We start from the raw sequence: 20,773 nt of genomic DNA, 5'->3' as shown, positions 1-20,773 counted from the left end.
AATTCCGGATTCGTTGGGTAATACATTTATAAAAAAAAAAAAAAAAACCGCTCGCGCCCCCTCTCGCGCCCCTCCACACCATGCCCCGGGGCGCTATCACCACTACCAATACCCATCTTATCAAGTTTCTCTCTCTGCCACACGTCACAATATTATTGGATGGCGCCCCCACTCACGCCCCCTCTCGCGCCCCCCACACCCCTCAGCCTTATCGTTAAGTTGAAAAAAATCTATACATTCTATTAAAAAAATTGATTATGCCCCTTCTGAATGGTTGATTTTACTATTTCCTAAAATAACAAACATTCTTACTATGTTCTCTTCCTATTGGTTCATTTTTCTATTTCCATAAATAACAAGCCATTATAGATTTTCTTATCAATAAAATAATTCAATAATAAAATAAATATTTAACATTAAATTTAATGCATTTTTAGTAATGTTTTAATTACATGTTTTTACACCTACATTGAATGCATTAAAATATGTTGTGTAACCCTAATTATTTTCAAGAGATGGTCATACTTGTACCTTTGTTGTTTTAAATTTTATATGTTTATTTGATATTTGATGATTTCTATATTTTCACCCGTGACGACCACGGGTCAATTTGATTCACTTTCAAAATTCATATTCTGGCCAATTTTGCAAATCTAGATATTATCAAACAATGAAAGGTATCGAAATCAAAATGGATAACATTATGCCATATCCAACACATTTCATATTAACCTATTATCGATCAAATAAGTAATAATTTTTTATTCTATTTTTGAGTGTTTGCGTTTATTTGATTTTAACATAGTCTTAACAATAATGTATGTTTTCATATATTTTATATTTTTCTCACCACTCCGTCCATCCCAAAGTATCTATGTATTCCAAGTCTTTATCCTTTTTACATAAAGGTTTGTAATTTCATATTTTATTACTTTTTAAGTGACCCTCACTATAAGTTGTTTATAGCATGATCTGAATACCATTTATGCATTATCAACCTAACACATTTGTTATTATGAAGAATGGCCAAAAGTCAAATTAAGGTTAGCGGGTCCGCCGAACCTATTCTTTAAATGAATATAATATTCTAGCGTTTCTTGTGGTGTTGACTTTACTATGGTCTGTTGTGATTGTGAAACATTTTTGTAAAGGAAAGAACGGTACAACAATAGAGACGTACAAATATAATTATATATGATCTTTCATGATAAAAAAAACATTTTAATTTATGATTCTCTCCCTCTCTCTCTCTCTCTATATATATATTATTTATTAATCAAATATATTATTTTACGGTTAAACAAATTTTATAAGAGCATCGCTCTTCATTTAAGGCTATGTCATCCTAAGGTACTGTTAAATTGATGCATCAACTATCTGTTTTAGGTAAAGCAAGACATGGATGCATCAACACTGTCTTCAAGGAAGTATTTGATGGTTTATAAAGTTTATGTTATAAAGTTTTAAATTTTGTTTGTAAACATTTTACTATGTAACTTCATTTTTTGTGACCTCATGTTTTGCAGTACTTTTTTTCTGTATAAATATCAATTGCAGTTTTATATCATAGTGGCATCTCAAAAAACATATTAAAAAATATCTTGTCGTTTGAAATTATATGTGTGTACTTGACAACTTCTATATTTCCACCCGTGTCGTACACGAGTTAATAACTTAATTAAAAAAATTGATTATGCTCTCTTTTGATTGGTTGATTTTACTATTTCCTAAAATAACAATCATTCTTATAATTTCTTTGTCATAAAATAATTCAAAATAAAATAAAAATATTAAATGCACAGACCATTAATAACGACCGTTTCTATTTTTTCTTTTTCAAATTATGTAACCCTACCTTCTCCACTCCTAAATCCTTTTAATCGATGTTCGCCAGAAAATCAATCGAACTCGTCGTCAGGTTATATTTCTCCATTATCTCAAAAACCCTAAATATTCCCTCAATTCTTGATATACATGATCAATCGATTTAGTTTTTACTCGATACACATGATCAGTTAATTTATTTTTTTACACCAAGTACATGATCTATTGTTTGTTAATCTAATTTTTTAATCAGTTGATTGTGTTTTGGTGTAGGATTTTGATTTCGATCTTGTGTCCATTGTCTGAGAATTATGGTAAGGTTTGATTTTTGTTCGTGTATTAGGTTTTGTTAATTATCTAACTTTACAATGGTATTAGTTTCAATGCTAATTGATTAGGGTGTTTGAAGACTTGCAGCAAATTAAATATCACTACCACTGATCTAACAACTTTTTGTTTAATTTTTTATATTTTATTTGCCAAGTTCTAATTTTATATATTTTATGCTCATATAAAAATTCAGCATTAACAATTATGTGTTTTTCATATCACAGTTCCGGCTTCCATTATGAAACCTTAGACGGTGGCGTTGATTTGTGTTGCTTTCTTTCGACGATGCAAGGTTCAGGTTTGTCTCAGTTCTTATATTCGTTAGTTTAAATTTCAGTGTTCATTTGCTTGGTATGTTCATAATCCAGTTTAGTCTTTTAGTTTAGGCCGCTACAAATTTGTTTTTGTAGTATTTTTGCTTGATCGATACGTTTTATTGGGCATCTGTAATTTTGATTTTTTATTTTTTTGGTAGTATTTTTACATATTAAGCCAAGTTTATGAAATCAGGTACATGATGATCCACTTGATGATTTATGTTAATTGATTTAGGGTTTAGTTTATTTTATCGACTTGATGATTTATGTTAATTTGATTTATGTTAATTGATTTAGGATTTATGTTAATTGAATTATTTTCATTAAGTGAAAACAATCATTTTGTTAAACAAACTATCTTCGTGTTGGAACCAAAAACACACTGATACACTTATGGCATAGATGGAAATTGGTCATTGTCATAAAAGAGGGAAGAATTAGTAAAAGGGGGTATATGTGTACTAAATTGAAGAAGGTAATTTTTTTTAGGATGTTGACTTTTTTGGTCACTTCCGACTTTCATGAAATTGTTTACCTCTTTACTATTATTTACTTTTTTTTTGCTAAATTTGACCAAAAAAGTCAATTGGTGGGTGTTTTATGTGACATTGGGTTGTGTGGCATTATTTTGATGGGTTTATATGGTATATCATCCGTGGGATTGGTCTTGTATCAATCAACACTTGGATACAGGCTGAAAAATAAAAGGGCATAAGTTGGCTGATTTCCAGAATAGGCCGGCATTTTGGTTCTATAATACAATATATTTTGGTTGTTATTACTTAGATGTCTAATGGGCTAAATAAATTTTGGTCTAACAAATTTAAGAATTGACTCATGACTAATAAAACAAATAGGGCTTTGCGATTTCATACTGCAGTTGATCAATTTGTGCTCAGGTTGGAAAAGAATACTGATTGTATAAATATTTTGACTTTTTGTTTGATAGCAAATGTGTGAAATGGTACTAAATAAAGATAGAATGTTGAATAAAATTGATGGTATTGTTACAGGTAGAAGAAGATAATATAAAAAACCAAGCAGGACCATCGTTGCAGAAGTTAAAAATGGTAACAATTTATTTAAGTATTTTAATTTTGAGTTTTTTTTTTCTTTTCATATATTGTAATAAGTTTTCTTTGGCTTAGGGTTTGACCTTCAAAAGGTCAACGTAACATATAAATACCCCAATGAAGAAGATGAACATGGCAAGGATGTTAATGCCACTAACTTTCAGCGAGTGTTGCTGAGGACATGCTTTGTTAATGTCATATTTTCAAACTTTACTTTTATTGTTTTATTTTAGTTTCATAACTGATTCAGATAAAAATTTCTTTTCTTTTCTTTTTTTTTCAATCATAATAATACAACTTTTTGACTATGTAAAGAGTCGTTTTATTATTAAAGAAACTGGTTTACAGTCATGGGCAGTTATAAAGAATGCAAAGTCACATATATCACCACAAACGTTACCTATTACGTTATCTATTAGGAGACATTTAGATATTTGTAATTTTTATTAATAATCAACGTTGTATATTTGTTTAGATGTTATGTGTTTATAATGTATTTTAATATGTATATTATTAAAGTCAGTGGTGTTTTTTTTTATATATTCTTTTTTCTCAACTCATGTATCCCATGAAAAAAAAGTACTAAAAGACATACTTAAACAAGTCAATGGAGTATCAAAACATAGCCATGCTAAACATATGGTTGTCTATCAGTACTTTCTTTTTTCATTCCGTATGAATATGAATTGCAATCATAAATCATGTTGCCGTCTCGAAATGCATATTAAAAAATATCTATTAAAAACATCTTGTCATTTGAAATTGTACGTGTGTACTTGCTGATTTCTATATTTCCACCCGTGACGCGCACGGGTCAATAACCTAGTAGAAAAATAAAACACAAGAACAATAATTAATTTAAACACTATTTAAACCCCCACATTTTATATATCAAACCTCACCACTTCAAAAATTTTTTTTTTCTATTCCTTATCTTCATACTTTATAAAAATAACGGATCTACTTGGTGATTACCGACCTATGCTCGAGCTTGACACATATGAACAATACGAGGCTGACGATTGGGATTTACCCGATTCACAAATGACATGGGTACCCGAAACACAAACCCCGCTACAACCGTTATTTCCATTTGCCCAACCCGAACTTGAACCCAAACCCCTACATGAAACAGAACCACAACCAAAAAAATGCTCACACAAGAAAAAACAAGTCGGTGAGTCATCAGGACCCCAACAACGAAGGGCTAAGCGTTGGACAATCCATGAAGAATGTCCGTTAGTGAGAGCTTGGGTTGACGTATCGGAAGATCAATGTGTCGGCAAGTTTTTCTTATTTATTTAGACTAGTCATTTAAGAATTTTTTAAATAAAATAATTCAATATTTGTTGTGCGTAGAAAACAACCAAACTAAAACAATATTGGAGTCTGATTCGGGCGTTGTTTTGGAAGTGTGTGGGGAATGAGATCGTACCGCCGACATATCGATGTCGGGTCATTGGGCCAAAATCCGTTGAAAAGTCGGTTTGTTTGGTAATCTTTATAATAAAATTGGCCGAATCGAAAGAGCGGAGAAAGTGATTTTAATGTTTACAACTATACTATGAATGGGTATTTTTATGAAGTGGGCTCGGATTCAGAGAAGGATTCAACTTTGTTATGCTTATTTTATTTATGTTTGTGATTTTTTTTTTCAAATTATGTTTTTTTTTTCCTTTGATTGTTTTCTGCCTTTGTTTTATCTTTTATTTAAAATTTAATGAAACTTTAACCTTCTTAATTTTAAAAGCATTTAATAATTTTATTAGGGTGTTACTAAACATACCCCTCCCATTCAGTTTTACTAAACGTATCCCCTCCTTAAAATTTTACATTAACACGATTTAAACTTTTTTGTTTTACCTTTACCATTTTGTTATCTTATTATCATTATTATTTAAAAATAGTTTTTTTAATACTATAAAGAGTTTTTCTTTTCTTTTCTTTTTTTCATATTATAACACAGTTTTTTAGTTATCAAAAATAACTAAAATAATTGTGTATGCAAAAAAACGTTTCTTTAATTAAATTTGTTTTCCTATTATATGTTTTAGTACTTTTAGAGTTTTAAAACAATAATTTTTAGAGAATTTATTTATATAAAAAATAAGACAAAACATTTTCCTTAGTGAATTCAATTAATAGAGAATTTATATAAAATAAAAAAAAAACATTTTTTTGGAGTCCATTGTTTGTGCAGATATTTGCAGTTTACATGTGTATGTTTCGACTATAATCCCATCTAATTCAACCCTCCGGTTAACCAGGTATTACACACCAAGTCAGGTATTACGTACGTATGCCTACATCTGGGAGGGTTACAGTACTGGCCACATTGGGTATGATAGATTAATAGGTGCCATACTATATGTGTAAATCGGCCCGAAACGTCTACCTTAAGCAAACATGCAATTTGCAAATTATGGATCAAGTATAACATGTCTCAATTTTGAAAGTATAAACATTGATTCACCTATTTGTTTGAAGCTATAATGTACGTTTGGATGCGTCGGTTCTCTTTGTGGTAATCACATATTCGAAGTGGACCTAGAATAATAAGTTTGGTTTCGTTTCCACGTTTAATATTATTAAGGGAAACTTGTTTGGGTTTTAAACATGCTAAATTGCTTAAACAAGTATGCTTCATTTTGTGGTTAGTTACTCATATATCCCATGCTCGGGCATGAGATCATCGTATATATGGTCCATCTTTGTGGCGTAATCACAATTTTTTTTTTCGATTTTTCATTGTAAAGTTCGTATTTGGGCATACGGTTCACATTGTCCTTCAACAAGAACATAAACCTTTATGTTTAGCTTGAAATTTGGATCCAGGTTCTAGGGTATCGTTTTTGAGTGTCTAAGTTTGCAAACTTACAATGGAAATATTTCAACTTTAGAAGGCACAGTTACCTACTAGATGAAGAAAATGCATGGTTAGTGACCTTTGTAATGAACATCCTTGAAATCTTCAGGCATACTCACACCTTTGAGTTGCATGTTTTAGCATGATTTAAAAAAAAGTTTTTTCTTTTTTTTTTAATCTTTTTTCCACATTTAACACCCTCAAGACAAATCTACTATATTTTGGTCACAAAACAAGTGTTTACAGTTTTAACCCCTAACATTGATATTTAATATCATTTTACACACGTGCGCGCACATATATATAGTCTTTCAAACGGACTTATGCTAACACGTCATAAAAGAAATTTAACATTTTAATATGGATTAAAGTAAATTTTGGATGTCGTGATTCACAAAAATTCAAGCTTACAAGCGAAAACCAAATATCTAGTTGTAAAAACCAGAAATAGTACAAATAAATAACATTTAAGTTTTTAATATGGAATTAAACGAACCAATTAACGTTTCTAGTTATTCTCGAGGGTTTATAGGACGAACTTACTTTTCTAGAGTGCTTTTAATTAAAGTTAGAGAAGTGGTGCATCAATGTTATAAAGGTGTTGCACTAATTCGTAATATTTTTCTATCGATTCTTCATTCTAGTTGATACACTTATATATCATTCTTAGGCGAATGTGTATCAACATATTCTAAGTTTCCAACTATCCATTGTTTATGTAATATCTATAAGTTTTTTTCTTTTTACTACAAACATGTTTTAGTATATCATGTTCCAATAACAGATTTTACTATTTAAAGTTTTAAAGACAATTAGTATATATATGATTATATTCTTTATCATAATATGCTTCAAATCATAACTTTCTCTCTAAATATATATGTTAATCCCAGTCAATGATTACACGGTTGCACCTTATGTAGTCATGCATATAGGTTCAAGTAAATAGTAATATTAATTATTCATGTGGAACTAAAATTAGGTAAGTTGAATCTTTGAAACAAATGGAATACTTCACAATGTTCCCAACAAACCTGAAGTGTCATACTCTATATAATATAGTAATATATATATGGCCTAACATTTTTTCCTTTTCATTTCTTTAAGGAAAATTGGTTTTAAATAATCCCAACTATCACCTATTGATAAATAGCAGGCCCAACTTTACACTTGGCTGGTGGCAGTCTTAAATAAAGGGGTATTTGTTCTTAACGGGCCGCGACTAACAGATGTTAATCCCGTTAGTGATTTGCTGACATTGACCTTCTTCTCCGGCCGGAAACATGCAACTCGCCTCCATTCTCCCTAATATCATCACACCGTCTCCCTCCCTCTTCAAAGCACATCGGAAATTTGAAAATGAAGTACATTACATCTTCTTCCATGGCCAATCCCTAGATACCAAACCCGTTCTTATTTTCAAAAATTCGAAATCAATGTTACACGATCTACAAAATAAGCACAGGGCTTTTGTTAAGGGGGTCAAAACGAGTCGAATGAAGTGTCAATTACCTCGAATGACGCACGATTGACGAGGGTGGACTTCGCCGGAGACAACAACGGCGACACGTCGGTTAGGTTTCGTATGAGGGGAAAGATATATAGAGAGAGAGAGACGGTGTAACGATATTAGGGAGAATGGAGGCGAGTTGCAGGTTTCCGGCAGGTTTCTGGCCGGAGAAGAAGGTCAACGTCAGCAAATCACTAACGAGGTTAACATCCGTTAGTCGCGGCCCGTTAAGAACAAATACCCCTTTAGTTAGGACCGCCACCAGCCAAGTGCAAAGTTGGGCCTGTTATTTACCAATAGGTGATAGTTGGGATTATTTAAAACCAATTTTCCTTTCTGTAAAGCTTCATGTAAATAGAAATTAATACATTCAATCTATCATTAATCCTTAAGGCGAGGCATATTCTTTCAATACTAATAAGGCGTGTTAAGTGTCGTGGAGAGGTAAGTTAGTAAAAAAAAGTAATGCAACTTAGCTAGGTACGTAGTTAGATATTAATTATCCAACACCTAAATACAAGTGTTAAGAGGAAGGTTGGTTAACCAGAATTTTTTTTAAAAGAGTTATTAATTGGGGTTGGACCCCACAACACTTGGTCGTTAGTTAGATGGCGTGCAAGAAGCAACAGCATTGGCGTCTATGGGGGTGTTGTGATTTTTAACATGAAATTTAGGTGATGTGGCAGGTGGGTGGTACCCCACCTCCTGCATTCATAATACTTGGTCTAAGTATAGTAAACTTTTGTTACATTACACCTATTATAAGCACAAATATTTACCTTAATAAAAACTAACATGTTTATTCACATATCAGTTTATTGTCTCTGTGCGTATGTTTGTATGCATATATGTATATAAGTATAAGCATTGTTTCGTACTATGTGAATGCGAATGCATGATGAAGCATAACCCTATGAAAAAGTGGAATTGAAAAATCAAAATATAAAAAACCTTTACATGACGTGAAAGAATACTCATACACACATATACACACACTAATAATTATAAAAATTCTTCCACGCATCACCTTAAAAAGTTTTATGAGATTTAATATGCCTTTTGATATGCTTATGCTTAATTGTGATCCATAATTAACATTCTGATATTGTATATGTTTAGAAGGGATTGATCCTCATTAGCAAGTGTTTAGGCCTTTATTCTCTTCACAATATTCCTTTAACCTAATTAATGATCTTTAGCCATTTTTTTAGTTAGCTTTTGTATTATTATAATTAAACCTTTCCCTTTGTGCAAAACCAACAAACATCCTTGTTGAAAATGTAATTTGTAGTGAGTGGTTAATTACTTGACGAATTGATGTAGCCTATTCTAGTTATGTAAAGCATTTTATCAAATACTATACAAAAGCGTGCACGTTAAGTAATGTATAGATTATACAATATTAGAATGAAAGTTTTTTAAAGTTATCCCTCTTGAACTTTCTTTAGCATGGCATGAACTCAATATGAAAATAATTAATCAAATTAGTAAGTTTATTCGTTTTGAGTTGCCAGTGTACAATTTGTTCACATCATCTTTTAGCATAACAGAAAATAAAAAATATATAACTTATTTCGTTAACCCGTCGTTTGCAACTTGAACTTGCAAAATCCATTTAAGCCATTTAACATGTTTGCAACCCGACAAGCCTATTTAGTTAATCGAGCTACACGTGTCATGTTCAAGTAATACATGGTGAAAAATGTGTTTAAATTAGAGTCTATATACCTTTGATACGAAATATAAAGGTCATGTTAGAGATTAATCAAACTTCGCTCACGAACCCATTAATTTGCCATCCAACGTATGAGCATCATATCCCTACATTATTAAGCATTGAAAAATTATAGACAACGTTCTCAATAGAGAAACAATTTCAATTGTAGCGTACTTTAGTTAGGAAGTCCAAATTAAGATCACTCGAGAATGGGGGGGGGGGGGTTGGGTTGTGATCATTTGGATACCCCTTGAAGGTAGTTGTTCATCACTAAAGAGAGGAGCACCTCTTGCTATGGGGGTGGTCATTTAGGGTTGTGGTAATAAGTAACAAATAAGAGATTAGGGTGGTGGGTGTTGACTTTGTGAATGAGCCGTCAACCAATCATTCATTATCTTTACAACATTTTTTAAATTTTAATAAAAATGGTTTTAGGGTATTTAAGAGAGTGATATCTATGATTAATGTTCATGGCCTTACATTGCTTATCGCTAATAAATAATAAGTTTAAAGATTCGGTAATATACTTGTTTGACAAACCGGTACTAGTGCATGAGGGGTCATGTTATCATCTTTTCTACCACGCTTTGGCAACACAAGACTATAACGATACATTGGTGAACCTTAATCATTTAAATTGTGGGGGCCTAAAATATATGTTATATTTGGACTTTTGGATTAGGAGGCGTCCAACCAAATGGAACTACTATTATTCAAAGTTTCATTTTCATGGCTATCGACAACCACACAAGAAATTCTTAGGAGGCCACCCGCATCATGGTAGCTATCTCCTATTAGCACATTTAACTACAATGTTCTAATGGATTTGCCGTGCATGTTGCCCCGAAACACATCATGCGGTGAATTCATTTAGCCTAGCATCTCTCTTGAGATTCGTCTAAGGTGCGCCCTCTCCTCTGAAAGTCGAGGGTTCGAGTTCCATGGGAACTAAATTAGGAGTAGATTGGATGATTGTGTGAGTGGCTCTAAATCACATGCATAGATGTGGTGAGGAGCCATATTTTAGGAAAAGATACTATACCTGATGCATCATCTTAATTCCTTATTAGTTACAATTGTTTATAGTTTTATAAACATTTATATATACGTGGATATGGAAGAATATATGCTTCTACCTAAGCAACCTTCCTATATAAAACCCTCCAACCCCCTATGAATTTTGCCATCTTCAATATTCTTATAATATATTAATCTGCAATTCGTAGGTTAACTATGTCTGGTGTTTGGGTGTTCAAGAACGGCGTGGTTCGACTGGTGGAGAACCCTGGTGCTGGCTCCATGCAAGGCGCGTCTCGTGGGAAGGTGCTGGTGCACCTTCCCACGAACCAAGTCGTCACATCATACGAGGCTCTTGAAAGGATGCTCACATCTTTAGGATGGGAACGGTACTATGATGATCCAGACCTTTTTCAGTTTCATAAAAGATCAACGGTGCACCTCATCTCTCTCCCCAAGAGCTTCAATAAACTCAAGTCCATGCACATGTATGATATTGTGGTGAAGAATCGTAATGTGTTTGAAGTACGAGATTCTTAGTCAGTTGGCGTGTATTGTGTTCATGATCATGGTTGGTTCGGTCTTTTGTTTGAAATATGTGTGTCGGTTGTATGCTTCAAGATTTGATTATTTGTGTTATGCATGTGTTTTGATCGTTTAGTGTGGGGTTTTAGGGTTTAGGAGGTGATTAATGATGGTATTGTTGTCACAAAAGAGTTTGCTTGATTGGGTTTCAAGAATTTGTAAATCAAGTTCAGGAGTGGTGAACTAGAAAGTAGTTGTACACAAGTCATCTGGTTTATGTTAGTTTTGTTTCGTCTTGTTTGTTTCATATCGTCCAGCGTCACAATTTATCTAATCTCGTTGGTTAGAATTTTGTGATAACAGTTCTTGTACTTAAAAAAAACACGAACAAACTAATATATACATGGACTCGAGTTCCAATCTTCTTTGATCTCTTTGATAAAAAGGATCAATAAATCTCTCTATGATCTCTTCACTCTCTTTCTATACATATATATACACAAAAAGCAAATTCTTGGGACCCAGGATACAGAATGTTTAAATTTTAAAGAGTGGACATATATATCCAAGTTTGATCCAACAACACAGGTGACAAGAAACCAATGTCATTACTCCTCATATCAATAACTTGAATACTAAACTGTCTAATGTTGTCAGGAAACATGCATGTTAATTATCTACATCTTTTGTTACTATAAATTGTTTATTCCTGATCCGTTCACACTTGCTCATAATTAGATATGAATAAAGAACACCAAAACACACGTGCAACATACATTTTTTTGATACGTCATGCATGATCATGAGTGCAACAATGATATAAGTTAGTTTACATTTAATAATAACAGGAAGAAGATTAAAAAATTGTTACTACAATTAATGATCGTTAAGTTTTGTCATTTAACAGAAGCAGCATGCCGATCTTCATTATCATTATATATATGTAACTTTTGCATGAAACTAGTTCGTAAACAGGTTAAGTTTGTGGATTGCAAGAATAATGTTTTAAAAGATGAGTATATGTAGATAAGTTTTAAAATTAAAGTTTTAAAGAAATTTAAATGTTTTATGTAAATTGTGAAAAGTAAAATTTATCACAGTTTATACCAGTATACATTAATTTAAAGGATATAATTCGAGCTTATTTACATATTCGCTTATTGCATACATAGTACAAATTATAAAATACAATCTGTTTGTTTTGACAATAACAAAAATATGATTATGCGATATATATAGATGATAGATATGTGTATTCATATGCTAATATTTTGCATTCTCACATCAATAATAAAAATGCCAAAGAAAATGAAGCAAAACAATCAATAACAGGGACCTAACAAGACGTATGTTTAGTATACGATCTGAGTATGTGATGCATGCGGATGTATATATATATTTAATGATAACTTTCACACAAATGGGTTTTAAATAAAATCTAATAAATCATACACAAATAGATAAGTGTATCTATCACGGGTAGTAGTGTAACTAGGATAAGAAGTAACTATTGATTTGTGGATATCATAGCGCGCTATTGATAGTAAACCTTTGTTATTATCGAACCGATCGATCAAAGAGGATGATTTGTGAATATTGTAATTAAACTAAATTACTAACATTGAATCTGTCACACCCCAACCTACGGCGGAATATGCCGGGACGCGACATATTTGTATCATAGCTCAAAGAAACTAATAATAATAAGTGTCAATATCTAAAATTACTTATTCATATCAATCGTACACAAACAATTCAAAATTTAAAAGAATTTGATACAACATTTAAACTTTATAAATTTTACCCTAAAATCCAAGTCTATGTCTTCACTTCAGATAACTTCTTATAACAACCTGTATTATGCATTAAAATAATTTGCTAACAACACATGTTGAGCGAGTAATTCACAGTTTGGTGTAAATATAATAATATTAGTATGAGAAATAAACAATTCTTTGCGTATTTGAATAGCATCAATTAATATAAACAAGTATAAGTATACATCTTTTCAATCATGCCACTAGAATACGGACATTCTACTCGGACGAATTCGCAACCAATAACAACATAAAATAAAAGTAACAAAAGTGTCTTTTCGAACATGCCACTAGATTCGGACATGTCTACTCGGACGCCGTATGATCATACTATGAGGATGAGATACCAACCAACCATAAAGCAGTAAACACATAATTCATATAACAATCAACAATTAATCGAGCATCATCACAACCACGCAATTAATGGAATTGTGTTTGAGCGAAACAATATTATAATAATAGTTTTCTAGTACGCATAATGCCCGCAAAACAAAAATAGGAAAAATGAGATGTAATTACTCACCTTTAAAATAGTGGACGGTAACGGAAAGACGATTAAAGCGAGCACGTAAGTTAGTCCTTAGGAGTCTTGGCGAAAAGTCCTAATTTAAAGTTACAACTAAAATAAATATTCGTACGATATATGCGAACAAGACACGATATCATGATGGGCTTATAATGGATTTGGGATCGATAAGTCTTTATATATATACATGTGTGTGTATATATTAGTTTAATAAAAGTTGAATTAAATGCGTAAGTATAATTTTACAAGTTTCTTCCCATAAAACCCAAATTATCCGTATATAGGTATAATTATATATTTATTCATTTAATAAGCAACACTTGTTTCGAAAGATAAGCGGTGATCAGTTCATTTAACAAGTAAGCCGATTTTGAGTTTAATTATTTCCAAAAAAAATTATATTAGGTTAAATATGAAAAATATATAAGTTTATAAATAAGTAAATCAACAAAATAATACACACACATATTCATATACGATAAACGTTAAACGAGAATTTGTTTTAAAAGTTTAATGGGGTTCGGCCTGTAAACAATTGAAATTACTGCTAAGTTTTATCTAACTTTAATTTAATTATATTAATATTAAATAAAACAATTAAAAATGATAAAAGTAAAAAGAATATAAAATAGTAAAACTAGTCCTTTATGTTTGCACGGTTTTTCATTGGATGTCCTTTGGCGAAAGAAATGACAGAAAACATCATTTATGCTTAAAAACTCCATCACATTACGTCCTTTGACACTAAACCAGTTAATTTTCTTCGTTAAATCCGGTCAAATGAACCCCACTTGAGGGCAATAGTGTCTTTTCACATCTCTTATTCTTTTACCCTTATTTAATATAAAAAGAAGATATATGTTAAATTTTAGAATTAATAAAATTTATGTTATTTTCACATTTCTTGTTTTCTTTCTCTCAACAATCTCTCTCATGAAAGCCACCACCATCGCAACCGGATTGCCACCATCGCCAACGTCAAGACATTTGCTAAATAACCCAACTCCGACCTACAACCATAACCGTCTGTTTTCTTGACTATCTTCAACCCGTTTCAAATCTGAGAACGAGAACGAGTGGTTGGAAAAGGGGTTTTGGATATGAGAATGAGGGTTTCAGATCTGAGAGTTCCAGGGTTTGAAGAGATGAGAGGGATGACGATAATGGTGGGAGAATAACGCGTAATGCTCTACCCTTCTCATATCACCGACTACCCCACCATCGCCGTCTCCAACAACACCACCGTCTCTTATTCATTTGCGGCAAACACCACCATTTCAAATGAACATTAATTTTAGATGAAATTGTGAGATCCAATTTGGGGGAAATCATAAATTAGGGTTTTGTTATTGTTGGATATGGGGAGGAGACACGATGGCTGTCTTGGCGGTGGCAGCCGTAATGGTGGTGGTGACGACAGTGTCGGTGACGAGAGGGAGTTTGGGGTTTGATCAGTGGGGTGGGGATGGTGCTTGCTGTTGGTTGATGATGGTGGTGGGAGAGAGAGGGTGTTTGAGAGCGAGAGAGAGTGTGTGTATTGTTTTATATGTTTTTATTTTCAGTTTTGATTATTAAATTGATTGTAAAATTACAAATCTACCCTCATGTGCCTTGCACATGACTGGATTTAACGAGAAAAATTAACCGGGTTAGCGCCAAAGGACATAACGTGATATGGTTTTTAAGCATAAAGGATGTTTTCTGTCATTAAGTTTGCGAAAGGACAACCATTGAAAAAGCGTGTAAACATAAAGGACGAGGTTTGCTGTTTTGTCTAAAAAGAAACTACAAAACCGGGCCCGGGGGATTCGAACCCGCGCCCCAGGCCGGTTTTTTTAAGTATTAACAGAAGATGCACCAGCCAATTGGGCTGGTGATTAACACATTTGTACTATGAAAACGAAAATACTTTAACAATCTTTCAAATAGACACAATCCCTTTATAAACCCTAATCCAATCGAGATTCAAATGCCGATCGTTTGCCCTCTGTCGTTTAAAATTGACAGAGGGCTTTTGATACTCATACAAAACCGATCACAATCCATGTTTTAGTTACCTGAATCGAAGTTTGATTGTATAAGGTCGTGGTGTTAGGGTTCTGGTGTAACACCGTGAAAATACCCCATCTAGTTTTGGGCCAGAAATGTCAAGATTAGAAGTTAAAGGGCTAAAAATGTCAAATCCAGAATTAGAAGGACTGAAAATGAAATTCTGCACCTTCGCGTATCGCGAAAATGCAAAGAAGGAACATCTTCGCGTATCGCGAAGATGCTGGCATACATTTCAACGTTATCCAGTGACGTGGTGACACGTGGCAGCCTGGGGTTGACATGCCGATTTGCGGCATCGACTTAAGCAACTTCGCGTATCGCGAAGATGCTCAGGCAAACATCTTCGTGTATCGCGAAGATGCACAAAAACGGGTATAAATAGGGCAGCCACGAGCTCAGTCGTTTTCATCCCATTTTCACACTTTTCTCACACACATAACCTAGGGAGTCGTGCCAAGAGAGTTCTGGTGGTTTCGAGGCTGTTCTAGCAAAGAATCGGGTGTTGTTACGCTACTGAACGAGCTGTTAATCTTGAAAACGAAGTGCAAGTTGAAGTGCTGCTGATTTCTTAAGTTCTGTCGAGCCAATTAAGGTAGGATTAAGGTTAAGTTACTTTACTAGTTACTTTAAATACATAAGTAGCTTAGTTAAGGGTATAGTCGTTAAACTGTAATTATTTTCCAAGTAATGTTTTATAAAGCAAAGACATTGCTTGACGGGCATGTAGTAATGTTATCGAAACTATTATTTTGACGGGCATGTAGTAATTGGAAGGGGGGGTATCATTAGTAGACTCTTCTTGCCTAAGGAAAGCAATTCGTACAAATCTCAATCAACCGCGGGACCCATTTGTTTACCTGGAGAAGTTTGCCAACGTGATATCCTTTATTAGGCCAAAGCGTGCTATTCCAAACGTCATATGTAAATCCAAAGTATTTTCATAAAACGACTATAACTATACTAAGGTTAGGTCAGAACTAAGAGTCTGCTGATCAGACCTCAAGTCTGCTGAACTGAATCAGACTTCAAGTCTGCTAATCAAACCTTAAGTCTGCTGAAACTGTAACAGACTTAAAGTCTGCTGAATAATACCAACTAGGTACTTATGCATACCTATTATGAATATAGGTTAATAGCATACTGAAGCCAAGGAGGTTGATATTTCCAACTGATAATATAAGGTGAACACGTTAACCTTTTACTGTCTGAACTGATTTTACTCCTGTAATAGACCGGTTGTTTGTTACAAAGAGTCGATAAATGTTTGCATGAGATAAAATCTCTAAAATCGTTATAATACAAAATAAATAATAAAAAACAACTCAGACCGAATACACATGTGTCTGGATCCAAACATAACTGATAATTGGCATACAAAACCAAGTCAGTCATAACCGGTTCTCCAACAGGGTTACATGGCCTAGGGGAAGGTTGTCTCCAAACAGGGGCTATGTACTCGGGAAACCTTTGAATTGTGTGTGTAGGGCAGTGGTACAAATCCCAGAATGGACAGGCATTCCTGCTGAGTTTGTGAAACAGAAAACTATGTTTGTATTTAACGACTGTTATAAATGTTTTATCGAGTCAACGTTTCACCAGCATATAGCTGACGTGTTTTTCCCACCCTTGCAGGTAATTAGATGAAAATAGATGGTATACATGGATTGGAGTCATAGAAGATCGCTCAAGATGGCTCGTTCTTGAATATTATAAATCCTTGTATTATTAATATCACTGTTTTGTAAAACTGAAACTCGGGTGTTTAATTCCCGAGTAATTTTGATAATGTAAATTAATATTTTAATATTTAAAGACTTCCGCTAAAATGAACCCGCTACTCTGATATATTTACAAAACAGGTACCAACTGATGGTCACACTCCTAGGCCCTGGACCGGGGTGTGATAGGTTGGTATTAGAGCCATCGGTTTCAGCGAATTAGGTATTAAAATTAGTACCTAAGCTTTAATCATTTATCTGATAAGTAGGGATAAGTTATGATTGGTAGTCTGTCTATCCCTAAGTTATTATATATGCAGATGTCTTACACTAACTACTACGGACAAAAACGTCGGGTCGCAAAGCGATCTAATCCTGCCCCCGATGCTGAGCCGTCTGACTGAGTTAGCACAAACTTTGGTCCTAGGTGGCCAGCTGTTTCGGAAATTCCGACTGAACTGGTGTATGTAAACCCGGCTGATCTGAACCCGATGAATCCAAACCAACTACACCCTGTTGATCAAATCGATCCTTACTTGGCTTACGGAAGCCAACCAATTTATGCTCCGGGAAGTTCAGAAATGCCAATCGAAATATCCAGTGACACTTCCGAAAGTGTTCCAATGACCGGTACCCCGAACTATTATCCATATGATCTGGAAGTTCAAAGTAGAGTTAAACAAGAAACTAGTACTGAATCCTCAAGTTGGATGAACTGTCATTCCAACCAGAGTTTATGGCATTTTGGATCACCCCCACCAGGTGCTCAAACTTTAGTTGAACCAAGTCGAAGATCAGTTTATTATTCTGATAATCCTAATTTTCCACCGTATCACGGACCTGTACCAACCATAGCTGAACAAGCAAACGAGATACGGGAAGAAGCCCACTTAATTGAAGAATTTTATACAACCAACCTTCCTGATGAGGAAATGCAGACCTATATAGCAAATCCTCACTTGTATCCGAGAGAAAATGCTTATCTTTTTCCTTCGGCATCCGCACCGGTAGGGTATCCCAACCCACCCAACTCGGTGATGGATGAATTAAGAAACGAAAGGATCAAGAAGAAAAAGATGGGCGATAAGATCATAAAAAAATGTGATAAGATGAAGAAGTTGGTTAAGAAATGGGCTAAGGATTAGGATTATATAACTGATGTTGTTGTATTTCTATCTTTTTGTAATACTATGAATAAGCGTGTTGTGTTTTTAAATTCATATATTCATATGATTTACAGAATGTCTGAACAACGAGAAACCCGAGTCAGTCAAAGGAGTCAAGCTGACAAAGCGAAGACCCCTGAAAATAATAATTCACTTTCTGAAGAATATATTGGAGGTATACGTGATATGATAAAAGAAACGATTTCCCCACTAATCAAGGAAGCTGTAACTCCTCTAATAAAGATGGTGCAAGACCACACGGTAATTCTAAAAGTTTAGCCAAGTCAAAATCGGTAAAACAAACGCAACCAAGCCATAGCGTATCAATGCATTCAAAAAGAAAAGAAACTGAAAAGACAAAAGAAAAGAAACAAGAAGGTTGCGAAAGTTCCACTGCTGAACACATTCTGAGCAAAACAAAAAGAGCAAAAGTTAGCACGGGATGTACCTTCAAAGATTTTCAAATATATAAACCAAAGGAGTTCTATGGGGATAAAGGGGCAATAACAACGCTCTGTTGGATTGAAAAAATGGAATCTATTGTGATTATAAGTAAATGCACTGAGGAGGAAAGCATCAGGTACTCTTCTCAAATGTTTAAAGGAGAGGCACTGGAATGGTGGAACACGTTGATTGAAATCAAGGGAAGGAGTAACATGTACAATTTGGAATGAAAAACTTTCAAGGAACTGGTCAAACAAAGGTTCTGTCCGATACATGAAGTTGATCAGATTCAGACCAAGTTATGGAATCATAAGGTCATCGGCACTAATCTCAAGGAATACAACATGAAGTTCCTTGAATACTGTAGACTTGTACCGCATCTGGTTACACCGGAGTACAACAAAGTAACCAGATACATTTATGGGTTGCTAAAAGAAATTCGTGATCATGTAAGATCACACATACCTGCTAGTATTGAATCTGCAATTGAATTAGCAGGATATCCGATGGAAAGTATGATTTGAAATAAGGATGAAGAGAAAAAGATGGTGGTAGAAAGGAGGAGAGAGAATGATGGTAGACAGAAATTTGGAAAAGGTAGAGAAGGGTCAAGTGTGTTTAATCGACCGCTGTGTAAGAATTGTGGTAAAAAGCATGATGGTAGATGTTTGAAACACACCCCCAAAGTTGATGTTCACAAGTTTGATCCATATTCAACTTGCAACTTTTGTAAACGACCGGGACACAAGGAGGAGGATTGTAGGAAGAAGTTAATCGTTTGTTTTGATTGTGGTGAGAAAGGGCACTTTAGTGCGGAATGCACTAAGAAGAAACCGACAATTGGAGGCGCCAGTGGTAGTGGTGCCAGGAATGAAGCCAAGAGGGGAAATGCCCGTGCATTCATGCTTAACACTCAAAAGGCGTGAGAATTACCAAATGTGATTACCGGTAAGTTTCTTATCAATAACGTGTATGCTAGAGTATTGTTTGATTCAGGCACAAATCAAAGTTTTATAGATTATAAATTCTGTAATTTACTAAATGAACCTCTAGCTAAATTAAGTAAGCAATATGAAGTAGAAACGGCTAATGGATCATTAATCAAAATATCTGAGGTATTAAATAGTTATATTACCTTAGCCGGATATGAAATGCCAGTGCAATTGTTACCAATGGAGTTAGCTGGATTTTATGTTATTTTAGGGATGGACTGGTTAGCCGCCAACCAAGCCAGAATACTATGTAACGAAAAGGCTATTGAAATTCTAACTCCAAATAAGAAAATGATTCGTATAGCTGGTGATAAAGATTCTGGTAAAACAGGAATCATTTCAAAAATAAAGGCTAGTTATTGTTTGGGAAAACGTTGCTTAGCATTCATGGCTTCTGTAACCAAGGAGCCCGAGCCTAAGAAACTAGAAGAGGTCCCAATTGTCGCCGAATTCAAGGATGTATTTCCTGACGAGTTGCCTGGAATTCCGCCCGATCGAGAAGTTGAGTTTAGAATCGACCTAGTTCCGGGAACAGCTCCAATTACTAAATCTCCTTATAGATTAGTACAAACTTAGATGAAGGAACTGAAAAAGCAGTTGGATGAGTTATTGGAAAAAGGATTCATACGACCGAGTTCTTCACCCTGGGGAGCTCCAATATTGTTTGTTAAGAAGAAAGAGGGATCAATGAGGATGTGTATTGATTACCGGGAATTGAATAAAGTCACGATCAAGAATCGATATCCGTTGCCAATGATTGATGATCTATTCGGTCAATTACAAGGAGCAAGTTGTTTTTCAAAAATTGATCTAAGATCCGGGTATCATCAATTGAAGGTTCAAGAAGAAGATATATCCAAGACTGCATTTAGAACT

At 34.0% G+C, this 20,773-nt stretch overlaps 2 protein-coding genes across 2 annotated transcripts; both read left to right on the top strand.

Moving 5' to 3' along the window:
• The first annotated feature begins 10,870 nt into the window (after window positions 1-10,870).
• Window positions 10,871-11,420, top strand: LOC143543265 (flowering-promoting factor 1-like protein 3). The gene has a single exon (XM_077035623.1). It carries the CDS (start codon window positions 10,871-10,873, stop codon window positions 11,192-11,194), a length of 324 nt encoding a protein of 107 aa, XP_076891738.1. The 3' UTR covers window positions 11,195-11,420.
• An 8,657-nt stretch (window positions 11,421-20,077) lies between these two features.
• LOC143543239 (uncharacterized) lies at window positions 20,078-20,473 on the top strand. Its single transcript, XM_077035606.1, has one exon. It carries the CDS (start codon window positions 20,078-20,080, stop codon window positions 20,471-20,473), a length of 396 nt encoding a protein of 131 aa, XP_076891721.1.
• The last annotated feature ends 300 nt before the right edge of the window (window positions 20,474-20,773 follow it).

The sequence above is a fragment of the Bidens hawaiensis genome, unplaced genomic scaffold (genome assembly GCF_021521415.1).
Source record: "Bidens hawaiensis isolate Kalapana, Puna unplaced genomic scaffold, B.hawaiensis_p1.1 tig00013115_1, whole genome shotgun sequence".
NCBI lineage: Eukaryota > Viridiplantae > Streptophyta > Magnoliopsida > Asterales > Asteraceae > Bidens > Bidens hawaiensis.
The sequence above is the reverse complement of the archived record's forward strand: the minus strand, read 5'-3'. Positions and strand labels throughout refer to the sequence as shown.